This window comes from Ursus arctos, unplaced genomic scaffold (assembly GCF_023065955.2).
Source record: "Ursus arctos isolate Adak ecotype North America unplaced genomic scaffold, UrsArc2.0 scaffold_13, whole genome shotgun sequence".
NCBI classification, from domain to species: Eukaryota; Metazoa; Chordata; class Mammalia; order Carnivora; family Ursidae; genus Ursus; species Ursus arctos.
The window spans coordinates 30,224,215-30,246,725 of record NW_026622797.1 but is presented as its reverse complement, the minus strand read 5'-3'; the positions used below and the strand labels follow the sequence as shown (position 1 = coordinate 30,246,725).

General features: G+C 39.9%; 1 protein-coding gene across 12 annotated transcripts in view; it reads right to left on the bottom strand.

Annotated features, from left to right (window-relative positions):
* The window catches only part of SLC18B1 (solute carrier family 18 member B1), a 38,195-nt gene that overhangs the window by 6,768 nt on the left and 8,916 nt on the right, over positions 1-22,511 (bottom strand). For 5 of the 12 annotated variants that reach the window (XM_057311032.1, XM_057311035.1, XM_057311033.1 and 2 more), the window contains 6 exons: positions 15,328-15,467; positions 11,500-11,595; positions 10,757-10,830; positions 9,292-9,439; positions 6,363-6,519; positions 2,064-2,200 (listed from right to left, as the gene is read on the bottom strand). In XM_057311032.1, the coding sequence (XP_057167015.1) occupies positions 2,064-2,200; positions 6,363-6,519; positions 9,292-9,439; positions 10,757-10,830; positions 11,500-11,595; positions 15,328-15,467 (752 nt within the window). Of the gene's footprint in view, positions 1-2,063; positions 2,201-6,362; positions 6,520-9,291; positions 9,440-10,756; positions 10,831-11,499; positions 11,596-12,208; positions 12,281-15,327; positions 15,468-16,176; positions 16,273-16,347; positions 16,889-22,511 lie in introns of those variants that run through there. The other 7 variants (XM_026504829.4, XM_026504828.4, XM_044386347.3 and 4 more) reach the window with 6 other exon arrangements.

Here is a 22,511-nt window from a genome sequence, read left to right as displayed (position 1 = left end):
TTGTAAATGGATTCCTTTTTCTCTATGAGAGGAAAAACACCTAACCAGAAGTCAAAAGTCCTAGATGTCTTGCTTTGTAGCATTTGATTTTGAACATATAATTTTGCTTCTACGAATCATAGCATTTTTTATCCGTAAACCACTGCTTCATAAACTTTAGTGGGCTTTAAAATTACCCGGAGAACTTCAAAGATGTTCTTAATTGGAACCAAGTGCTGACATGCCTTGGTTCAAGGGATGGGAGAAAAAAAAAAAGAGGATCTTAGACTTCAGCCCTAGAATTTCTGATTCAAAAGGTATGGGATGGGGCCAGAGAATCTGCATTCTTTTTTTTTTTTTTTAAATAGGCTCCACGCCCAGCATGGAGCCCACCATGGGGCTTGAACTCACGACCCTGAGATCAAGACCTGAGCTGACATCAAGAGTGGGACACCTAACCTTCTGAGCCACCCAGGTGCCCTAAGAATCTGCACTTCTAACAAGCAACCCGGTGATACTGACTGTCCATAGACTGAAATGCACTGACGTAAAAATACATTGAGGATAATATCCATCCTATCCATTTCAAAGGGATGTTAATATCTAATTAAAGAATTAGATGGTATGATACATTACAAAAGGCTTTTAAAACAGTAAGCTACCACAAAGCTTTGATACTGTAACTATTTCCAGCATGACAGAAATACCTTTCTTTGGTTAACTGAGTTGTTCTCATTTTCCTTAATTTCCTTAACTAATTTTTTAAGTAAGCCCATGAGATTTATATATGAGTCCTTACATGTTTTAACAATTTTTATGACAAATTAGTCCTTTAAAGATACTAGTATGAAGAAAAAAAGTCAGAGGTGTCTTCTTCTGATTTTATAATTGAGGGAGATACAGTGGAACTCCCCAACCCGAAAAGGCTAGGTGACGAATGACAGGACAGTAAGCTGCCAATTCAAACAACTGATGAGAAGTCAGAAAAATGGCAACAGGATAAAAATCTTTTTATAGAAAAATAGGCAAATACAAACAGGCATTTCTAAGTGTATTTAGAAAATATATTTAGAAAACAATATTTGTAAAGATTTCTGATAAAATAGACATGAGCAACTTGGATATACCAGAGATTGGTTACGATATTTTTTCCTTGTTTACACAGAAATTCTTCAGAGGATAGAAAAATGACTCTTGAAGAGACACATTGTTGATGATGGGAATGGCACGTGTCATCATAAACACAAAATAAGTTTCTTGTTACCTCACAGTTGCTCAAGCAAGATATTATATTATTTTCTAAATGTTGGGCCAGGCACAATCACAGTCTCCACGTTTACCTTTTTGGGTATCTCCCATACCCAGAACTGTCTTTAGTGACTTCTAGGAGCTGTGTTTTTGGTAACTGTGTTTTTGAATTCCCATACCTCACCTAAAGTCAGTATGGGCTGCAATTAGAGTTCTGGCTTTATAAACACATATTAATTCTTCGGTATAATGAACTACCAGACTTGATAATGTACTTTATCACATTATTAATAATCTTTTTTCAGAAATATCTAAGAGCAAATTTCTATAATATCCAACTTTTAAATTCAACATTTATTTTCCAGCAATCAAAAAAAAAAAAAATTGAAAGAGACTCTTGATTCCTTTCTACCATCCCAGAGTAATATATTCCATAGTCATTTCATTGTATGTAATAGCCTAAAAAGTAAGGGGACCCAGAGGGGATCTGTTAGAGAAGAACATTAAACGAGCTACTGGAATTGTCTCACTGGAATTCAAACAAATAGAGGAAAGTGTCCTTGTCAAGCAGCCAGACCTGTGATGACTCAAGCAAGACCTTAAAAAGGAGACCAATATTTGGGCGATTCGGTGAAAAACTTCTTTCATTCACCCTCAATCAGACCCCTAGTCAAAGGGATGTCACAGAGGGAAGGTACAGGCTACCCTGGGGTGCAGTTCTCACCCTGTCTCCTTCTCACAGCCACTCAGAGGTCTTTCCACAAAACATGGCCCAAGAGCAAGCAATCATACCCACTTTCTACAGTGCAGAGCTCTTTGACAGTCAGGCTACCTACCTTCTCCAGAACGAAGAGAGACAGAGTCGGATCAAGGAAGCCAAAGCATGCGCTGAGCGAGTTGATGACGAAGGCTATGAGAGCAACCTTGGGTAAAGTGACGAGTTTCCAGAATGAGTGTTCACCGGGATCAGAGTCTTCCGGTAAAAAATTTAAAAAAGAAAAAAAAAAATCAGAGTAATTAAAATTTTGACCTATTTTGAAAAGTAAAATTGGTAAGGCCATCTTTATTTGGTAATCAAAATAACTATACCTCTGAGTTTGCCTCAAACTGCATATTATCTGTATTTGCATATAAATTATTCAAACCTAGAAGCCACAATGAGTTTTCTTAAAAACAATTTGTCAAATTCATAAAGAATCAACTGGAAGCAGAGTGTGAGGAGAAGAGAGGGTCTCAGGTTATAGGTTACAGCCAAGAAGCAAGTGAGGCCTTCCCCTGATGGGACAGAGAATGCGTAAAGTTAGTTAGGTGCATGGGAAAGGCCAGAAGCTTTACCAAGGAACAATGTATGTATGCTGAGAGGGAATCTAAGTTCATCAAAGAGCACAAGACAATTTTTTTTTTTTTCTGATGGCAAAGAAAATACCAGATTGAGAGGGGTGCTACTGAATCACACATAAATTACACTGGCATTCAAGGTCCACTGCAAGGACCTCACCTCTAGCATTCCCCTTGCAGGAACCCAGCTTCTTCACTGCTCCCAGCAACAGGAATGGTTGTTTCCACGCCTCCAGTCACATGCTATGACTCCTTTCTTTTTCTCTTGCTCATTTTTCCAATTCTATTCACTCTGTAAGGTCTGGCTCTGGCCCACAAATTTTACCTTCCTCTGTTTCCTACCACATTTCCAGTCTCTACCATACCTTTTAGCACCTAAACTACCTTTTGTTTTACATTGTTGACTATTGTTGGTGATTCCCCTATTGTCCCATTAATTTACTGAGCAAAAGCTTTGCTGGGTCAAGTACTGTGCAAAAAGCTGGGCAGACAAAGGCAAAGAAGACAGACCCAGGCCCTGTCCTCACAGAGAAGTTACGGGAAGGAGTGGAGAGAGCTAGGATGGAACTAGGAGGGAACCTTTCAGCGCCTATGAGAGGACTGCCTTAAAGAAACAAACAAACAAACAAAAACAGGGAAAGCCATGTAAGAAGGCTTCCCTAAAGTAGTGATATCTAAGTTGATGACCAAAGCATGAGCTTAAGATGAGCAAGCAAAGAAGGAGGAAAGAATAAGGCAGGTACATTATTCCAGAAATGGTACCTTCCAAGACTCAGAAGTCAGGAAGACTATTCTGTGTTTGAGGAAATGAAAGGAGAGAAGCAAAGCTGGGGGACGGCGACTGGAGTAGGCGACACCAGCAGCGTGGCGAGAGATCACACAGCAGAGGCATGTTTATGCAAGACTCTGTAAAACATGCTAAGAAGCCTGAGAAATCCCTAGGGATTCCAAACAAGGGGTAGGAATCAGATCTGTGGCTTAGAGACCTCTCTCTGGCCTTGTGGAGAATGGAGACAGGGGACCAGTCAGGATGCTGCTCCAGTGCCGAGCCAACACAGAGCCAGAGACGACGGTGGCCAGGTGTGGACAGGGAAGCTCTCTGAGGGCGAGGACCAGCACTTGTATATCCCATCTCGCCAAAAACACCAGTCATGGTTCATTACTTAATTCTTCGTGAATAATGATCCAGCATGGAGCAAAATATAAAAAAAGCACAAAGAACGGTTCAAGTATTTTAAGTGTGATATTTAGACTTGGTCAGGATCCAAGGGATAAAGTTAAACCATGATGTTAGTTTCTTACGTATCAGCCAAACAGTTAACGGTGAACCAAATGTGAGCAGAGTTCAGGATGCTCAGCTACAGAAGGTATATGCAGCTAGACAGAGAGGACAAACACTGCCACACGGCTTGCTGTGATGGGGCTAGCAGGGACAGATTTCCTTTGGTGTGGATTTTGAATGGTTTACTAAAGATGTTCATTAGTCACCTTTGAGATATAAATTATAGAAGGTCAACTGTAATCGGTTACGTTTATTTGCATATAAAAGGAATTACAGATTTATGGTATAAGATAAACTATGATGGCAGAAGTGGTCACCTTCTCCAAAGTGGGAAAAATGAGAAATCACAATGAGAATACATAAGAACATCCAAAGGAGCAAACACATAATGAATAATGAATTTAATTAAACTGTGGCAGAAGGCCAAGTAATGAAAGCCTAGGGTGATATCTGCTTTAAGAGACACACGGCAGAATCACCTGGGGAACTTTCCAAGCTACTCAGGTACCCTCTCTGCTCCTCACAACTCTGCCCTATTCTTTCAGAGGGACGTGACCCCTGGTTGACGATGCTGCCACAGGAAGCTACTGTCAGAGGTGGGGAAGCAGGGAGGGAAGTGGGGTTCCCCTTAGGTGTGAGAGGACAGGAAAAATGCTGATCACTGCAGCACTCCTTACTCAGCATTTAGTTGGTTGATCGAGAAGGTTCAGGAAGACTTCCCAGAAGAGGGAACATAGAGTAAGTTTTGAAAGATGAGGAAGGGTCAGAGCGGAAGGGAAGGGGAAAGATTTCAGATCACGTGATTCCTCTCCTGAAATCTCACAACAGTTCCTCATAGCTTTCAAGATAAAGCTCGCGTTTCATGGATTTAGGGATTTTTAATAAGAGGATTGGCACATCCGTAACTGTTTTAGAAATATTTCTTTAGAGCCGTACAGAAGAGGGGACTTGGTGAGCAGATACAAAGGATGACAGGGAGAGAGTAAAGCTGACTCTTAACCCCCCAGAGCTAGAGCCCCATTGTCTATAAGTCTAGAAGGAGGTAAAGGAGTGGGGTAGAACCTGGAGGACACAAAAATCTGCCAATATCATCAAAATAAGAGCAAATTTAATTTCCTAGCTTTTATCCAGAAGTTCTTCAAAAACATTAATTTAAATAAGTGCTCCTTCACAGGAACACCTAAATCGATATTTACAGTCTCAACATGATCAGTCTCAGAGTGTTGTTTAATACCAGTCTTTTCCATTCAATCGAAACAGAAGATCCTTCCAGAGATGAACAGCAACGTTGCCAAACCATTACGTTCATGAAAATATAGCTAACTGGGACTGTGTTAAGTTCATTGAAAACGCTGGGAGATTTTAATTGAGGAGTAACAGAAATGAAGAGAAATAACAGCCAAGTAGCCAGGCTGGTGGCAGTCAGAAGGGGCTGCAAAAGATACCACGTGCTGGGGGGAGGGAGGAGGTAAGGCGAACAGGCCAGGACTCTAGGAGTAAAGATGTGGGGTGCAGTCCAGTGCTTCCACTACAGAAGTTCTATATACCCCGCCCCACCCTGAATTAATAAGCAAAGCCTTTTTCCCCTATACAGTGTGGCAAAGGGTTGACCGAACTCTTTTCCCCACTGCATGAGACTCTGCCCTGGTGTCAGTTTCTCGATCATCAGCCCGGTGTTCATCTGTGAACTAAGCAACCAGGAAGCTGGACCACAGAAACCACTCTTACAAGTAGAAAGACGACAAGCATCACCCTGAATTTCAGGGTGGTAGTGACTCTCCAGAAACTCTCTCTAGCTCTCTTCTCTCCAGCCTTCAAGTTAACTCTCTCGGTCTGCTCCCTTCATCACCTGATAAGGGTCAAATGCCAACAATGTTACTAGGCAATCTCAATTCTAATAAAAATAACCCTTGCCTGGTAAATGTCATCCGTAGAGAAGGAACTAGAAATGAAACACTATGCTTGGTGCCTCCCTGAGTGTGCTGACTCGGGCGTGTCCCTTATGGTGACCCTGGCAGCTGTGTCCATGGAGCTGTTACAGGATATGTTGACTCTTACGGGGCACGAAGGTTTGAAGCCAGGATGACCCCCATTACTGCCTGATGTGGCTCTGTGTTCTCGCACTGGCAGCTGGGAAGCAGGTCTGACCCCACCCTCCTGCCTACGGGCCTTCCAAGAAGATAGTGCCATGTGCAGCCTTTGATAACTTCTCATTCCAAATATTTAATTAAGTCCAAGAAGACCTCTGGTGGAAACCTCACAGGGTGATATTTTATGATGAGAAATTAAATGTTTGTTAGTTCTAATGGTCAGAAAGAATTTGCAGTATATAGAAATTCATATGAACTGCCTACAGCAACGTTTCTGAAAAGAGAATCAGTTCTTGCAGGGTGTTCCATAAATCTATCATTGATTATATAAAATAAAAGTGAGCATTCATTAAATTGGTCTCCTACAAAGGCATAAAAATACTTAAATTTCAGATTCTTAGAGTGAGTAATAAATGTGATCTTACCGTAATTAGGTAAAATGTACATGTTGAGTGGTACCATCAGCAGAACTATGCATCCCAGAAAAATAAAAGGCACTTCATAGCCAAAGGATTGATACAAGAAGCCACCTAAAGGAGGCCCTAACACTAATCCCAGTCCAGAAAAAATCTCAAGACTTCCCTAAAAATGGGGGAAGAAAAAGAAAATTGAGTCAATATAGTTTGAAGAATTAACAAATAAAGATTTAATGGACACTATCTTAAAAAAATTCTATCCATTTCACAATTTACACACACAAAACCAAGATGAGCCAAAAACTTAAACATACATATTGAAATCACAGAAATACTAGAAAAATAAAATATGGCAGCATTTTTTAAAAAATTTTTAACCTGTATGGTGGGGAAGTTTTTCTAATTGCAACATAAAACTCACAAGACACAAATGAAAAAATTCATAAATCTGATTACATGAAAATATGAAAAACAAAGGATGGTTAAGTACATCAAAAGACAAATGACAAACAGTGAAAAAAATACTGACAAAGGACTAATTTCCCCAAATATATCAAGAGAGCTAATACTAATTAGTGGGGGGGGGGAAAACAAACAACCCGATAAGAAAAGGAGCAAATGCTATACGTAGACTGTTGACACATAAAACAAAATACAAAAAGCTCTTAGGCATGTAAAAGAAAGCTCACCCTCACTTTCAAAAGAAGCAAGCAGTTAAACCACAAGATACCAATTTTTACCCATCCCCCACCAAATGCTCGGCTGCCAAGAAAGTGAGGAAAGCAGCCCATGCGTACACACTCCTGGTGAGTAGACACAGGAGGGTAATTTGGCAAGTCCATCAACATTACAAGTGCACATACTCTCTGACCCAAATGCCATCCGGGAATGTAATTGATGGGTACAGCCATAAAGATGTGACATGGTGTATGTACAAGCTTATGTGTTGTGGCGCTGTTTGCATCAGCAAAAGATGTAGACGACCTAAACATGCATGAACACTTTGAGTGAACTATGGGTGTATGTTACCTCCATATAGTGAAGTACCATATGCTGCCATGAAAGGGGAGTAAAGAGTACGAAACCCTTCAGATACAGGCACAGAAAGATCTCCAAGGTGATTTCACTGTTAGTAGATCAGCAAGGTTCTAAGGAGTGTAGAGTATGTTACCCCTGGTGTAAAGGAAACAAAGGGGGAAGGGATCATGCCCTGTGTGTGTGCGTGCGTGTGTGTACATTTTCCAACATACATGGAATCACTCTAGAAGGAACCTATAATCCCTGTTGCCTTCTGGGAGAACGATGTTGGATTGCGTGCCTGGACAACAGGTGTGTCCATGAAGGTGAGGAAAGTAACACATAGGATACAGTCACTATATTCTTTACTTCCTTTGGCAACTTTTGAATTTTGTACCATATGAAATTCTTTTTTGTTAAAATGAAAATAAACAAAATAGTACTATGGAAAATACTTTACTATCAAAAAACTCTTACAGAAATTGTGCCATTTTAACCCAATCTAGTCTTCAGATTGCTACTCGGAGACTGTGGCTTGCAAGCCTACATCCTCAGACCTCACAGAGGACACAAAAGTAGTCCATTGGTAACTTTCAATTTCATAAAGAATATAGGAATTCTAAATTAGACACAAGGAAGCCATCCAGATCAACTACCATGTTAGGTGTGTCAGCTTTTGGCTGCAATTTTTATATAGAAACGGCGTATGGCAACATGAATTTTCCCTGTTCATCAGAAAATTGAAGGGACTATTGTCGTCATCACAGAAATTTCTTGGGCAGCACATTCTAGAGTGTTCCACAGAGCAGCAGTTCTTTTAAAAGTCAAAAAGTGTTTCCATTGTCAAATGAAGTTGTGGAGAATTAAATATCTTCACTACAGGATTTCTCAGAGCCTTAAGACACTCATGTGAACTGGACATCTCTAAGTTGGAGGACAGCATAGGCACACTCCAAACATTTTACCCACAAAACCATGTTTTACAGAGCATGTCAATGGCCTTGTGTTCTTCTGAACCATTTCTGAGAAATGTATTTCTGGGAAATGTCACGGGGGTCATCACTGCACGCCATACGGCCACAGAACCTAAAATGAACCTGAGCAGCCAGCTAGCTAGCTACAGATACAGATATTTAATAAAAAGTGGGAAGATATAATTACCCACATGGCAAAAATACTAATGGCCCAAACTATAGTATTAATATGGGTAAATAAGGGCATGGTTGGCACTAAGCTGATGAGCCCCTAAAGTCTACAGGACAATTATTCCTTCTGAGGGCTGCATTTGGTCTGCTAAGCAAACCACAGGTCCTTCAGGAGTGCATGGGTCCAGAGGAGAGAGCCCTAAGAGAGCCTGCTTGGGGTCAGAGGCAGTAGCCAAGAGCTGGGACCGAAATCTGGTATGTCACTAATACTAGGGGTCCTGCCAATATGTGGGAATGTATGTCAATCAAGTTCGGGATTTGGAGGAAAGTAAGAGAGCACACGAGGACTTCAAGCTTTCTGAGATTCCTTCCATGGATCTGGGGAAAGTAGAGGAAGGACTCGAGTGTAAATCAAGTGTCTGGTCACTAGGGAATTGTTCACTATTGCTCAGTCTGAGTCTGGTTACAGAAAGACAACAAAATACTACTGGGGAGCTCATTCGGTTTGCTTTTGTTTTTAATGGTAAAAAGAATATTAGTTTGAACCACATGTACCTGTCAAATTGCTCATTCAGGGGATCCTAAGCCTGGAAAGAGACCTAAATAAGACGAATGGTACATTCACTGACAGCCTGCTGCTGGACGCAGTAATTGGAGTAAAAGGTAACCAAAACACAGAAAATAGAAATAAGCAGATCTCAAAGTGTTAACTTGGAAAGGGCAAATATTTTAGCCTACACTAAGAGGAAAATAGGAAACATGTATGACATACATACCAACACCGTAGCCACATTATTTGGAAAAGCCTTTACGAGAATGGAAAAAGAAGCAGTTATTGCTGCCGCAAAGCTGACCGCATCTGCCACTCTCACTAGAAAACACATAGCAATAAATATCGGTCCTTCCGGAACTTGATCCAATACACTAAAAAAGAACAAGACAATTCACAAATGCCAGGCAGGTTTTTATTGTATCTCGACTCACTGAAAAGAGTAGTACCTCACCCATAGTTCTTACAATAAATCTCTTTAGAATATGATTTTTTTTAAGTTGCGTTGTTATACTTTCAGTAGAAGGGAATTATCTCTTTTTTTGGTAACGATCTGAGTCAGACTGACAGTTTCATTGCCCTTTTGTGCTAACATAGCTGGCCCTCTTCATGATAATACTAAATAGGCTTTTTGATATGTAGAATCACTCTCACAAGAACATATACAAAAGATTTCTAGGCCTCAGGTATCCCTCAGTGGTAGAACTCAAATCTAAAACAATAATAATAATAATAATAATAATAATAATAATGCAGAAAATAGAAGACTATCCCCCCACTCCCCTGCAAAAAAAAAAGAAAAAGTAAAAAAAACAAAACAAACAAAAAAAAAAACAAAAAAAAAAAACAACTCTTAGTTTGATATGAAGGCTTCCTGACCTTAATTCATCATAATCTTACTGTACTCTTTTCATGCCTCTATGTTCCCCAAGAAGTTGTATAGACTCTTCCATATGATTTGCCACTATGCTGCTGGTGTAAGGACTCAAGCTTAAGAATCTCTACAGCTATTTTTGCCTCTGGCACTTACTTTCCCTTTTCCGGAAACAGCAATGGAGGGAACCATTATGAAGGGGGCACGTGACTCAAGCCTGGCCAATCAGAGCATTCCCCTCCCCTACGCTGCCCTTGAGGCAAGGATGGGTCACCAGCAGAGATCAGGTCAAGGGCTCCATTCTGTGGATCTACTGGAAGCTCAGGAAAAGTGGGAAGCCGCTGGGGAATTCTTCCTATGGGAGCTGCCAGGGGGACTTCTTGCTACCACAAGGGGGCAGCTTGTCCAAGAACAAAGCACAAAAAGAGGAAAGCAAAGCAGGAGCTTGAAAAAGATTTCCGATGACATTATTTTAACATCTGTCTTCTGATATGCTTCAGCTGATTCTTTAATGCACTTTGCACTTGAACCAAAACATAGCCGTGACTCAGAAAAGTGAGTTAAGTTTCCGTCACTCACACTCATAGGAGTCCTGAGGAACAGATTCAGAAGCCACTTAACGGTAAGTCCTTAGAAGACTCTTTCCTTCATTTGTCCTATCGTTTAAACATCCAGTTCCCTTCACCAACAGCTACAAGCCGGGCCCTCAACAGGCAATCAATGGTGCTGACTGATTTAAAGAATCCATTAACATTTTAAACTGAAGATAAATTATGAAATCTGTTCAAGCTCCCAAACATATCAGAACATGACTTACCCAAAGAGAATTGTAACTCCTCCTGAGACAAACATTCCTGCTACAAACATAAATTTTGCTCCAATTTGTACAAGCTATAATAAATGTCAGAGAAGAGTGGTAAATTGATGACTGTTACAAGTCCACATCCACATAAATAGAAAATATAAGGTTTGGGAAATACATATACAATTAATATAAGATTATAATAATTCTTTAGTGGAATGACAACATACATTGCTTGCAAACACGGAGGAAGTGAAAAATCAATCAACCCATAATGGTAATTGAATAAGTCAGTCAGGGAAAGACCAATACCATATGATTTTACTCATATGTGGAATTTAAGAAACAAAACAAACGAGCAAAGGGGAAGAAAGAAACAAAGACGCAAACCAAGAAGAAGACACTTAACTCTAGAGCACAAACTGATGGTCACCAGAAGGGAGGTGAGTGGGAGGGATGCATGAAATAGGTCATGGGGATTAAGGAGGGAACTTGTGATGAGCACCAGGTGTTTCATGGAAGTGTGGAATCATTATATTGTACAACTGAAACTAATATTATACCGATGTTAACTAACGGGAATTCAAATAAAAACTTTAAAAAAATCAATCAACCCTAAGAATGGAACCATCAACAGTAGCATAATTCATAAAATATAATGGCTATTTCTGTACCAACAGAAATTCTAGACTTAAATTAGAATAACTCATTACACAACATATAAAAATTAAAATGTTCATATGAACTTCAATACTTACGTATTTTCCAAATACCAAAGATGCCAGCAAGTCAAACAAAGCGTAACATCCAAAGATCATACCAGTAACTGTATTGCTGACTCCTTTCTTTTCAGCCTTTGAAGAAACAGAAAAGAAACAAAGTTTGAAAGACAAATTCTCATCCATGTGGAAAGATGGGAGCTATTAGATCAGACCATTGTTTTCTTGTAATCTTTATCTGCGTAGCAATTTCAAAGATTATCATTTTAAAATAAGCAGGATGGGGAAGGAAGGGAAACCAGTCTCTCACATGTAAGTAAAACCTAGTCTCTGACATGAAAACTGCTCACTCACCACACCCAAAAAGAATTGTTAGCTTTATAATCTTGAGAAAGAAAAACAAAGCTGGAGGCAATGCATTTCATGATTTCAAAAATAAATTACAGGGGTGCTTGGGTGGTTCAGTGGATTAAGCATCCAACTCTTGATTACGGCTCAGGTCATGATCTCAGGGTCATGAGATCAGGCCCCAGAGTGGGGGTCTGTGATGGACGTAGAGTCTGCTTAACATTCACTCCCTCTGCCCCTACCCCTACCCCCACTTGTGTGCATGCAAGTGCACTCTCTTAATTAATTAATTAATTAATCAAATTTAATTAACAAAGCTGAAGTAATTAAAACAGCATGGCACTGGCATAAAGACAAACATATGGAACAGATTAGAGAACCTAGAAATAAACCCACGCACATGATCTTCCACAAGGGTGTCAAGGACACGATGAAGAAAGGATCATCTCTTCAACAAATGGCGTTGGGGAAACTAGACATCCACAAACAAAAGAATGAAATCAGACCTTCATCTTACACACACTCACAAAATCAACTCAAAATGACTTAAATGTAAGACCTGAAACTGTCAAAGTCCTCAAAGGGGGATGCTTCTTGACATTGGTCTTGGAAGTGATTTCTTAGATTTGACACCACAAGCTCAGGCAATAAAACCAAAAGTAGACAGATGGGAAGAGAATTCAGCGATGGATAAGCCAAGGAGAGAGGCCTGAACAGACCCCTCCCTCACAGTCCTCAGAAGGAACCAACCTTGTCAACACCTTGACCCCAGATTTCCAGCCTCCAGAACTGTTAGACAATGAATTTCTGCTGTTTAAGCCCCTCAGGTTGTGGTACTGTGTTATGGCAGTGCTAGCAAACTAACACAGGTTCCTCAACAGGAAGATGTCATCAAAGGAGTCAATAAAGATATGGAAAGAACATTCACTGGTCAAGTCATATTATCCATGTTCTTTGCTTAGTCGAGCTGGTAAGTATTTAATCCTAGAGTCTGGCATTATTTATATAATGGCTTTGCAACTTACATTTATTGGATCCTCACTATGAGCCAAGATCTCTATGAAGTGCTGTTTGACATGCTTTCTAACAACAATTAAATAAGGGGTATGTTTTTAGCCGGCCCCATTTTATACATGAGGACACAGATGTGCGAAAGTTACACGGTCATGGCAGCCATGACAGTTGCCATGTTTTGCAGGTTCCCACACTCGCTGTGGAGATGGGATGGTGACTTCAGATATCCCAGAATCACATTCCATGGCAGCAGCTAAATATCACTTTTGGAATGTGGAGGCTGCTTCACATTAGAAAAGCAAGAATAGCTATTAAAAGCAATTTCTAGTTCACATGTTATCCTGTGACAAAGAAAGAGGGTGCCAGAAAAAGGATGAGTAGAAATAGGAATCCTGCACCAGAATTTAAGAAGGGCCCTGTTTTTCCTTTGTCTAATTAGCTCTAGCTAATAGGAAGGATACATGCAGGAGGAAAGGTAAGTTTTGCCAGTGCATTTGGCAATCACAAAGCTTTATTTTTAATAAGAAATGAAAAGGAAGAGCCCACTCTTTGTATATAGATCTTTTAAAGTTAGAAAGCTCTTTCCCTGCCTCCATCTTCTTTCCTTCAGCCTTCCCTCCTGTAAGCAAAAAAACTAAATCAAAAACTTAAAAGTACAGCATAGGGAATATAGTCAATAATATTTCAATAACTTTGTATGGTGACAGATGGTAACTACATTTTTTGTGGTGAGCACTGCATAATGTATAGAATTATCTAATTGTTGTTTGTAGACATGAAACTAATATAACAATGTACATCAACTATATGTCAATCTTTTTTAAAAAGATTGGAAAAATTATTAACAAAAACCCCCACACATCTACAGTCTGGTTTTCCTTTGTATTCCAACCAACATTAGTTGCTCTGAGTTCCAACTGAGCCAGGAAATGCTCTGCTAACTTTTCTTCCAGTTACTCTGTCCTCATTCCGGAGGCTCTACCCATCATTATATTTTCCGAAACCCAGAATTCATCAGGCTACTCTGTCTTGTCAAACAACCCTGATATCTTTGGCATATATGGAAGGACCCTTGCCTGGTAGCTCCCCCTGTCTCCACAGATCTGCTGCCTCCTGCTGGACATCCCTCCAGCCCAGGCCCAAGCCACCTCAAGTTGTGTGCTTTCCCCAAGAACATGCTATCTACTTTGCTAATCCCATGACTATCTCAAGCTATTTCTTTCCTACAACACCTTTGCCTCTGTTGTTCACTTGAAGAACTACATTGCTCAAGACTCACCTTGGATCCAGCCCATGAGGTCCCTTTCAGTACTACCCCTTTGTCTCCCTCCCTCCCTCACCACCCTCACACAGGACAAAATTAACCACTCCTTCCTCTAGAGTCTCCTAACAATTTGAACAGCCTTTTGGTAAAGGGTGTCCAAATACTCTACAACTTATGTTTTTTTCATCTTTTCTCACTCCCAATGGATAGACAAGAGAGGGACATTTTCCTGGTCTCTTTTCTGCCCTAACGCATCCAATGCCTGCATACCCTAGAGTGGGAGGCCATTACCCCTCCACTCGCATTCAGTAAAGGGAACTAAATTGGGCCAGTCACTGAACTTCTGAGTCTTGTCTTCACTGGCAACATCATGGGATTCTCACTACTCTGCCTATCTTACGGAGTAGCTGCAGAGACCAAATGGGATAAATGTGTGGGAAAGCACATTGAAAAACTAAAAAGCACTGTATGGGTACAGAGTCACATTGTTCCTTTAGCAGAGAAGCCATTTCCATCCTCCTTGGTAACACACAGAATGAAGGACTCCAAGTTATCAAGGCAGTGAGAGGACTGAGAGCACAATGACAGCTGAGGCTTTCTCGAAGAGTACAAAGCCAGTATCATTCCTTTCATGCTACATCCCACCCCCCTCCAGATTCCAGGTGGATTCTCTAGGAGTTAATTCCCTTTGAGTCTGTGCCATGACCTATCAACCCACATAAAAGGCAATGATTGGAAGGAACTAGCCAATATAATCAGAATTCCTCCTTGGCACAAACCATTGCTACTAGATTCCACAAGAAATTCAAGTCAGAGAAAGGGGACTTAGTGGGACCATGTCTTCCTAATTCCAAAATATTAATAAGCTAAAAACTCCAGAAGACAAGCTTCCTGTCTTAGCATAGACCTTTTGCAATAATGCTAAAACCTCAATTACTTAGAGCACCCCTTTGTTTCAGCTCCAGAAACCAAACAAAGATTTATCAAACTACATGGTAAGCAAAGTAATCCTCAGGTCAATTATATTTAGGTGAGTTATCTCCCAAGAGGATTTTCTTTTTGACAGGATTTTTTTTTTCCTCTGGTATCAAATATTCCATCAGAGGTCTTTCTGTTTACTAAAGTTCTATGCATCATCTTTAATAAATGCAGATTTTTACATTTTATACACCATAAAATGAAACAATTCAAACTGCTTTTTAAAAAAATAAAATTCATAAAAATATAAAAAAATGTCTCACCTCCTTGGGGAAAAAGGGTCCAAGGATAGAATAGCACATCATAGAACCCAAGTTAATGGAAGCTGCTGATATCAGTACAAAGAGCTGTTCTCTTGAAAGCTGTCTGGGTGTCTCTCTTGCACTTCCTGGAGGGTCATCACCTTAAATGCAAACATGCTACAATTACAGGCATATAATTGGGACGCCTGATCGAAGTTCGCAAATGTCACTTCTGTGCATGCTGAAGATAATATTTGAGGGGTAAGGGCTATTTTGAATTTAGCACATTTGATCCAATGTAACACAAAACTCATACATCACTCCCACTTTGAAAACGTATCATTTTCAGGATAGAATTTATCAAACCATCTGATCTATTTTACCTTCACTATTTCTTCCACCTTTAATAAATTCCTTCAAGAAGGATGAGACAACAAGGAGATCTCCACAGGGTACTGCTCTCTAAAGTATTATGTAATTTCTCAAGTTCCTAGCTCCATATGCTACATGGACTCAAAATGTTCTAAGCATGTCATGTTAGCTGCTCATTAAGCAGTCTAGGGTAGTACTGAAGGTAAGTGAAGTGTAAGTAGAAGAAAACAAGCTAAAGTATTCAATTGGCGAATGAATACTTAACAAAGGTATGCTGCTGGAAAGACAAGTCCCACAAATCCATAAATCGATATATATTTTACACTAATAACTGGCCTTGTGCACTGGTTATTTTAATACTTATTCCCAGGGCTAAGTGTTCATTTAATTTAAAGACAACAGGTCAATTACTCAGTTTCAAATATTCAGCAAATCTATCAGTCATTTTTAAATTCAATGGCTTGGAGAAAAAGAGAAATTTAAGTAAGAAAACTTTACTTCGTTTGATCTACTTTTCAGAGGTTGCCAATGCAGTCCAGCGGGGAAAAAAAATCTGTGCAAGATGAGGAAGTCTCAAGAATCTTTGTAAAACTTCTGGAATAGATGAGGAAGCGAACTGAAAGTTAAAAAGGGGGAGCAAGAGTAGGTGCCCGAAATGTAAAGCTTTACCTTTGTCTAATGGCATACTTATTTGAATGCATTCCCAATCACTCGATATTTATAGAAGCAGCGGCACAGAGGAGAAAAGTCTTGAGAGACCTCGCCCGGGCCCTGACCTTTAACCCCTTCCAGAGAGAGAGAGAGAGAGAGAGAGAGAGAGAGAGAGAGGAGCTCTAACTAACCCCAAGCCCCCCGCCAGGCCCCAGTCTTTTTTGAATCTCTTCGAAACAAACCAAGCTAAAACGAGTTCAATCGTCGATAAAGGGGACAGGGCCCACGCCACCGAGGGGTGTCTGTCCGCGCCGCTCTCGGTCACCTCTAGGGAGGCGTGGGCCCTCCGGGTCCCCCGGCGCGTCCATGCGCGCGATGTGCGGTGCGCGGACTCCGGCGCCGGGGCTCAGGGGTCCAAGCCCGCGCCCTCGGACTTGACCTCGCAAGAGCGGACCAGCCGGCGGCGCCTGATCAGCCTGACCCTGGCATTGTCGATTCCTCGCGGGTAGCGCTGGGCCGGGAGCTGCTCGCCGCGGGGGAGGACACCTAAGCGCTCCGGGAGGCGGGCCGGGGGCGGGCATGGGGTGGAGCAGCGCTTTGTTTGTTTTAAAGACACAGGCTACTATCGTACTCCACGCCCTCGGATAGGGGGTACTTTTCATTCTGTATGCGGTGGGGTGGGGGAGGACTACCTATTCTAGGTAGGCGAACCCCCTAGCCTAAAATGAGTAAAATGTATTTCCATTAAGGTAAGAAAGGAAGCTTATATAGACACAGAAAAGATAGGCGGCCACCTTACCGTCACCATCACAACTTGCGGGCACCTGCACACACACACACACACACACACACACACACGCACACACACACGCACAGAGGCTTCCCTTATCTTCACCTTATTTACTATTCGGAAACAGTTAACGTTTAAGGCCTGCAAAATTCTTGATTTGGGACCAACATAAAATTTAAAAGACTACTGAGTTACCATCTTGTTTCAGGCATCGTGAATTTAAAGATGAATAAGCCCCATCCAGCCTCTAGTAGCATACCTCCATCTAGCGGGTAACACAAACACCTGTAAATAATTTATTATGATGCAATGAGTTCTGTAATAGAAACATATTGTAAGAACGCTTTACTTTGGCTAAGTGACGCCAGGATGGCTCCCTGAGGAAGAGATGTTATCTTGGGTATTGAAGTTTATGCCAAAATTCCTTAGGTAGGTAAGAAGAGTCTTTAGAGCCGTTCAAAACAGAAGGATTAGTTCTAGCCCACCTTCCTTCAAGTGGCTTTCCAGAATTTTTATTATCTAACCCCCACTAGCTTCTCCAATTTCATGTTACTCTACGTTCCCTCTCCAATCTAACATCAAACCATAAAGGAGAAAATTTTTTGAATTATTTCTTTGATGATTACATTTCCTTTTTTGTTCTTTCTTTCTGGACTGCTCCTTATGCAGATATTGGGTCATCTAGACTGGCCCTCTTACTTATTATTCTTTTTCTCTTCTACTCTTTATCTCTTACTGTTCTTGGTCCATCTTGTAGGGATTTCCCCCAACTTTATCTTCCAGTCCTTCAGCTGAGTTTTTAATTTCTATTGTCATTTATTTCTCTCTATCCCCATTCCCATCCCCTGCATCAGCAATCATTCTTGCATTTTTTTAAATGATTTTTTATTTATTTGACAGAGAGAGAGACAGCCAGTGAGAGAGGGAACACAAGCAGGGGGAGTGGGAGAGGAAGAAGCAGGCTTCCCAGGAGAGGAGCCTGATGTGGGGCTCGATCCCAGAACACGAGGATCACGCCCTGAGCCAAAGGCAGACGCTTAACGACTGAGTCACCCAGGCACCCCTGCATGTTTTCTTTTTAATTTTATTTTTAAGTAATCTCTACACCCAGCATGGAGCTCAAACTTACAACCCCAAGATTAAGAGTTGCAAGCTCTACCCAGTGAGCCAGCCGGACATGCCATTCTTGCATATTTAATACAAGTCTTTTTGCTTGTATATATCTTCATAAAATGTATACTCTTATTTTGCATCCATTTTTCATTTATATAAAGTGTATTGTGGTATATATTCGTATTCCTAACTTTCTCTCCACTTCTATCCTCTACCTCACATGATCAATGTGACAGGCAAAAATATTATCATATTAGTTTTCTGGGATTGCTGTAACAAATTACCACAAACTGGGTGCCTTAAAACAACAGCCTGAAGGCCAGACGTTCAACATCAATTTCACTGAGCCAAAGTCCAAAATGATCTTCTCATCTCAAGATATTTAACTTAATCACATCTGCATGGACTCTTCTTTCAAATAAGGTAACAAGTTTCAGGGATTGGGATGTTAATATACCTTTGGGAGTCACTATTAGCCTATCACAAGTATCCATTCTTTGAAGTTTTATATACTCATCATAAACATATGGAAACTATGGAAACTTTTTTTTTTTTTTTACAAACTAAAGTGGAATATTTTGTTTAAATTCTACTTCCTCAGGGAAGTTCATCCTTGGAGGATCTTTTTATTGGATATAGAAATATGGGAAGAGAGGTGTTATCTTTCAGCATCTTCAGAACATGGTTCTACTGTCTTTGGTTGCTATAATTTTGAATGTTACATATCTTTTTATTGTCCTGGATGCTTTTTGGAATTTTCTCTTTATCTTTGAGTTTCAATAGTTCACTTATATGTGTCTAGGTATGTGTGTAGTTTTTTTTCAAGTTTTTATTTAAATTCTAGTTAGTTAACATACAGTATAATTTTGGTTTCAGGAGTAGAATTTGGTGATTCATCACTTGCATCTAATACCCAGTGCTCATTACAAGTGCCCTCCTTAATACTAATCATCCATTTAGCCCATCCCCTACCTGCCTCCCCTCCATCAACCCTTGATTTGTTCTCTCTAGCGAAGAATCTTTTATGGTTTGCTTTTCTCTTTTTTTTTCCTTCCCCTATGTTCATCTATCTACTTTGTTTCTTAAATTGCACATATGAATGAAATCATATGTTATTTGTCTTTCTCTGACTGACTTATTTCTCTTAGCGTAATACCCTCTAGCTCCATCCACTATCATTGCAAATGGTAAGATTTCATTCTCTTGATGGCTGAGTAATATTCCATCATATATCATCTCTCTCTATATATATATTTGTGTATATATGTATATGTATATGTGTATGTATGTGTGTGAATATATACATATATATATATATATATATATATATATATATATATATATATATATATCACACCTTCTTTATCCATTCATCAGTTAATGAACATTTGGGCTCTTTCCATAGTTTGGCTATTGTTGATAATGCTGCTATAAACATCAGGGTGTGTGTGCCCCTTCAAATCAGTAGTTTTGTATCCTTTGGGTAAATATCTAGTAGTGCAATTGTTGGATCGTAGGGTAGTTCTATTTTTAGCTTTTTGAGGCAGCTCCATACCGTTTTCCAGAGTGGCTGTACCAATTAGCATTCCCACCAACCATGTAGGAGGGTTCCCCTTTCTCCACATCCTCGCCAACATCTGTTGTTTCCTATGTTATTAATTTTAGCCATCCTGACAGGTGTGACGTGGTAGTCTCCTCGTGGTTTTGATTTGCATTTCCCCGATGATGAGTGATGTTGAGCATCTTTTCACGTGTCTGTTAAGCATCTGGATGTCTTCTTTGGAAAAATGTCTGTTCATGTCTTCTGCCCATTTCTTAACTGGATTCTTTGTTTTTTGGGTGTTGAGTTTGGTAAGTTCTTCATAGATTTTGGATACTACCCCTTTATCAGATATATCATTTGCAAATATCTTCTCCCATTCCATAGGTGGTCTTTTAGTTCTATTGATTGTCTTCTTCACTGTGCAGAAGCTATTTATCTTCATGAAGTCCCAATAGTTCACTTTTGCTTTTATTTCCCTTGCCTCTGGAGACATGTCTAGCAAGAAGCTGCTGTGGCCAAGTTCAAAGAGGTTGCTAGCTGTGTTTTCATTTGGGATTTTGGTGGTCTCCTGTCTCATATTTAGGTCTTTCATCCATTTTGAGTTTATTTTTGTGTGTGGTTTAAGGATGTGGTCCAGTTTCATTCTCCTGCATGTAGCTGTCCAGTTTTTCCAAAACCATTTGTTGAAGGGACTGTCTTTTTTCCATTGGATATTCTTTCCTGCTTTGCCAAAGATTAACTGACCATATAGTTGTGAGTCCATTTCTGGGTTTTCTATTCTGTTCCACTGATCTATGTTTCTGTTTTGTGTCAGTACTATACTGTCTTGATGACTATAGCTTTGTAATATAATTTGAAGCCGAGAACTGTGATACCTCCATGTTTGCTTTTTCTTTTTCAAGATTGCTTTGGCTATTCAGGGTCTTTTGTGGTTCCATACAGATTTAGGATTGTTTATTCTGGCTGTGTGAAAAATGCTGATGCTCTTTTGATAGGGATTGCATTAAATGTGTAGATCGCTTTGGGTAGTATGGACATTTTAACAATATTTATTCTTCCAATCCATGAGCATGGAATATTTTTCCATTTCTTTGTGTCCTTTTAAATTTCTTTCATAAGTGTTCTATAGTTTTCAGAGTATGGAACTTTTACTAATTTGGTTAGGCTTATTCCTAGGTATCTTATGGATTTGGGGGCAATTGTAAATGGAACAATTCCTTTGTTTCTCTTTCTGCTGCTTCATTATTGGTGTATAGAAATGCATCCAATTTCTGTACATTTATTTTATATCCTGCAACTTGCTGAGTTCTTTTTTTTTTTAAAGATTTTATTTATTTATTTGACAGAGATAGAGACAGCCAGAGAGAGAGGGAACACAAGCAGGGGGAGTGGGAGAGGAAGAAGCAGGCTCATAGTGGAGGAGCCTGATGTGGGGCTCGATCCCGTAACGCCGGGATCACGCCCTGAGCCGAAGGCAGACGCTTAACCGCTGTGCCACCCAGGCGCCCCAACTTTGCTGAATTCTTGTATTAAGTCTAGTAATTTTTTGGTGAAGTCTTTGGGTTTTCTACATAGAGTATCATGTCATCTGCAAATAGTGAAAGTTTGACTTCTTCCTTGCCGATATGGATGCTTTTTATTTCTTTTTGTTGTCTGATTGCTGAGGCTAGGACTTCCAGTACCATGTTAAATAACAATGGTGAGAGAGAACATCCTTGTCTTGTTCTTGACTGTAGAGGAAAAGCTCTCAGTTTTTCCTCATTGAGGATCATATTAGCTATGGGTCTTGCATATATGCCCTTTTATGATGTTGAGGTGTGTTCTCTCTATACTTACTGTTTTGAGTGTTTTTATCAAGAATAGATTCTGTATTTTGTCAATTGCTTTTCCTGCATCTATTGGGAGGATCATAGGTTCTTATCCTTTCTTTTATTAATGTGGTGTGTCATGTTGATTCATTTGCAAATATTGAACCACCCCTGCAGCCCAGGAATAAATCCCACTTGATCATGGTAAATAATTCTTTTAATGTACTGTTGGATTTGACTTACTAGTATCTTGTTGAGGATTTTTTTGTATCCATGTTTATCAGGGATATTGGCCTGTAATTCTCTTTAGTAGGATCTTTGTCTGGTTTTGGAATCAAGGTAATGCTGGCCTTGTAGAATGAGTTTGGAAGTTTTCCTTCCATTTCTATTTTTTGGAACAGTTTGAGAAGAGTAGGTATTAACTCTTCTTTAAATGTCTGGTAGAATTCCTCTGGGAAGCCATCTGGCCCTGGACTTTTGTTTGTTGGGAGATATTTGGTTACTGATCCAATTTCTTTGCTGGTTAGGTCTGCTCAAATTTTCTATTTCTTCCTGTTTCAGTTTTGATAGTTTGTAGGTTTCTAGGAATTTGTCCATTTCTTCAAGATTGCTCAGTTTGTTGGCATATAATTTTTCATAATGTACTCTTATTATAATTGTTCATATTTCTGTGATGTTGGTTGTGATCTCTCCTCTTTCATTCATGATTTTATTTATTTGGGTTCTTTTCTTTTCTTTTTGTTAAATCTGGCTAGGGGGTTATCAATTTTATTAATTCTTTCAGAGAACCAGCTCTTAGTTTCATTGATCTGTTCTACTGGGTTTTTTAAAAATTTCTATCATTTATTTTTGCTCTAATCTTTATTATTTCCCTTCTTCTGCTGGCTTTCGGTTTTATTTCCTGTTCTTTTACTAGCTCCTTTAGGTG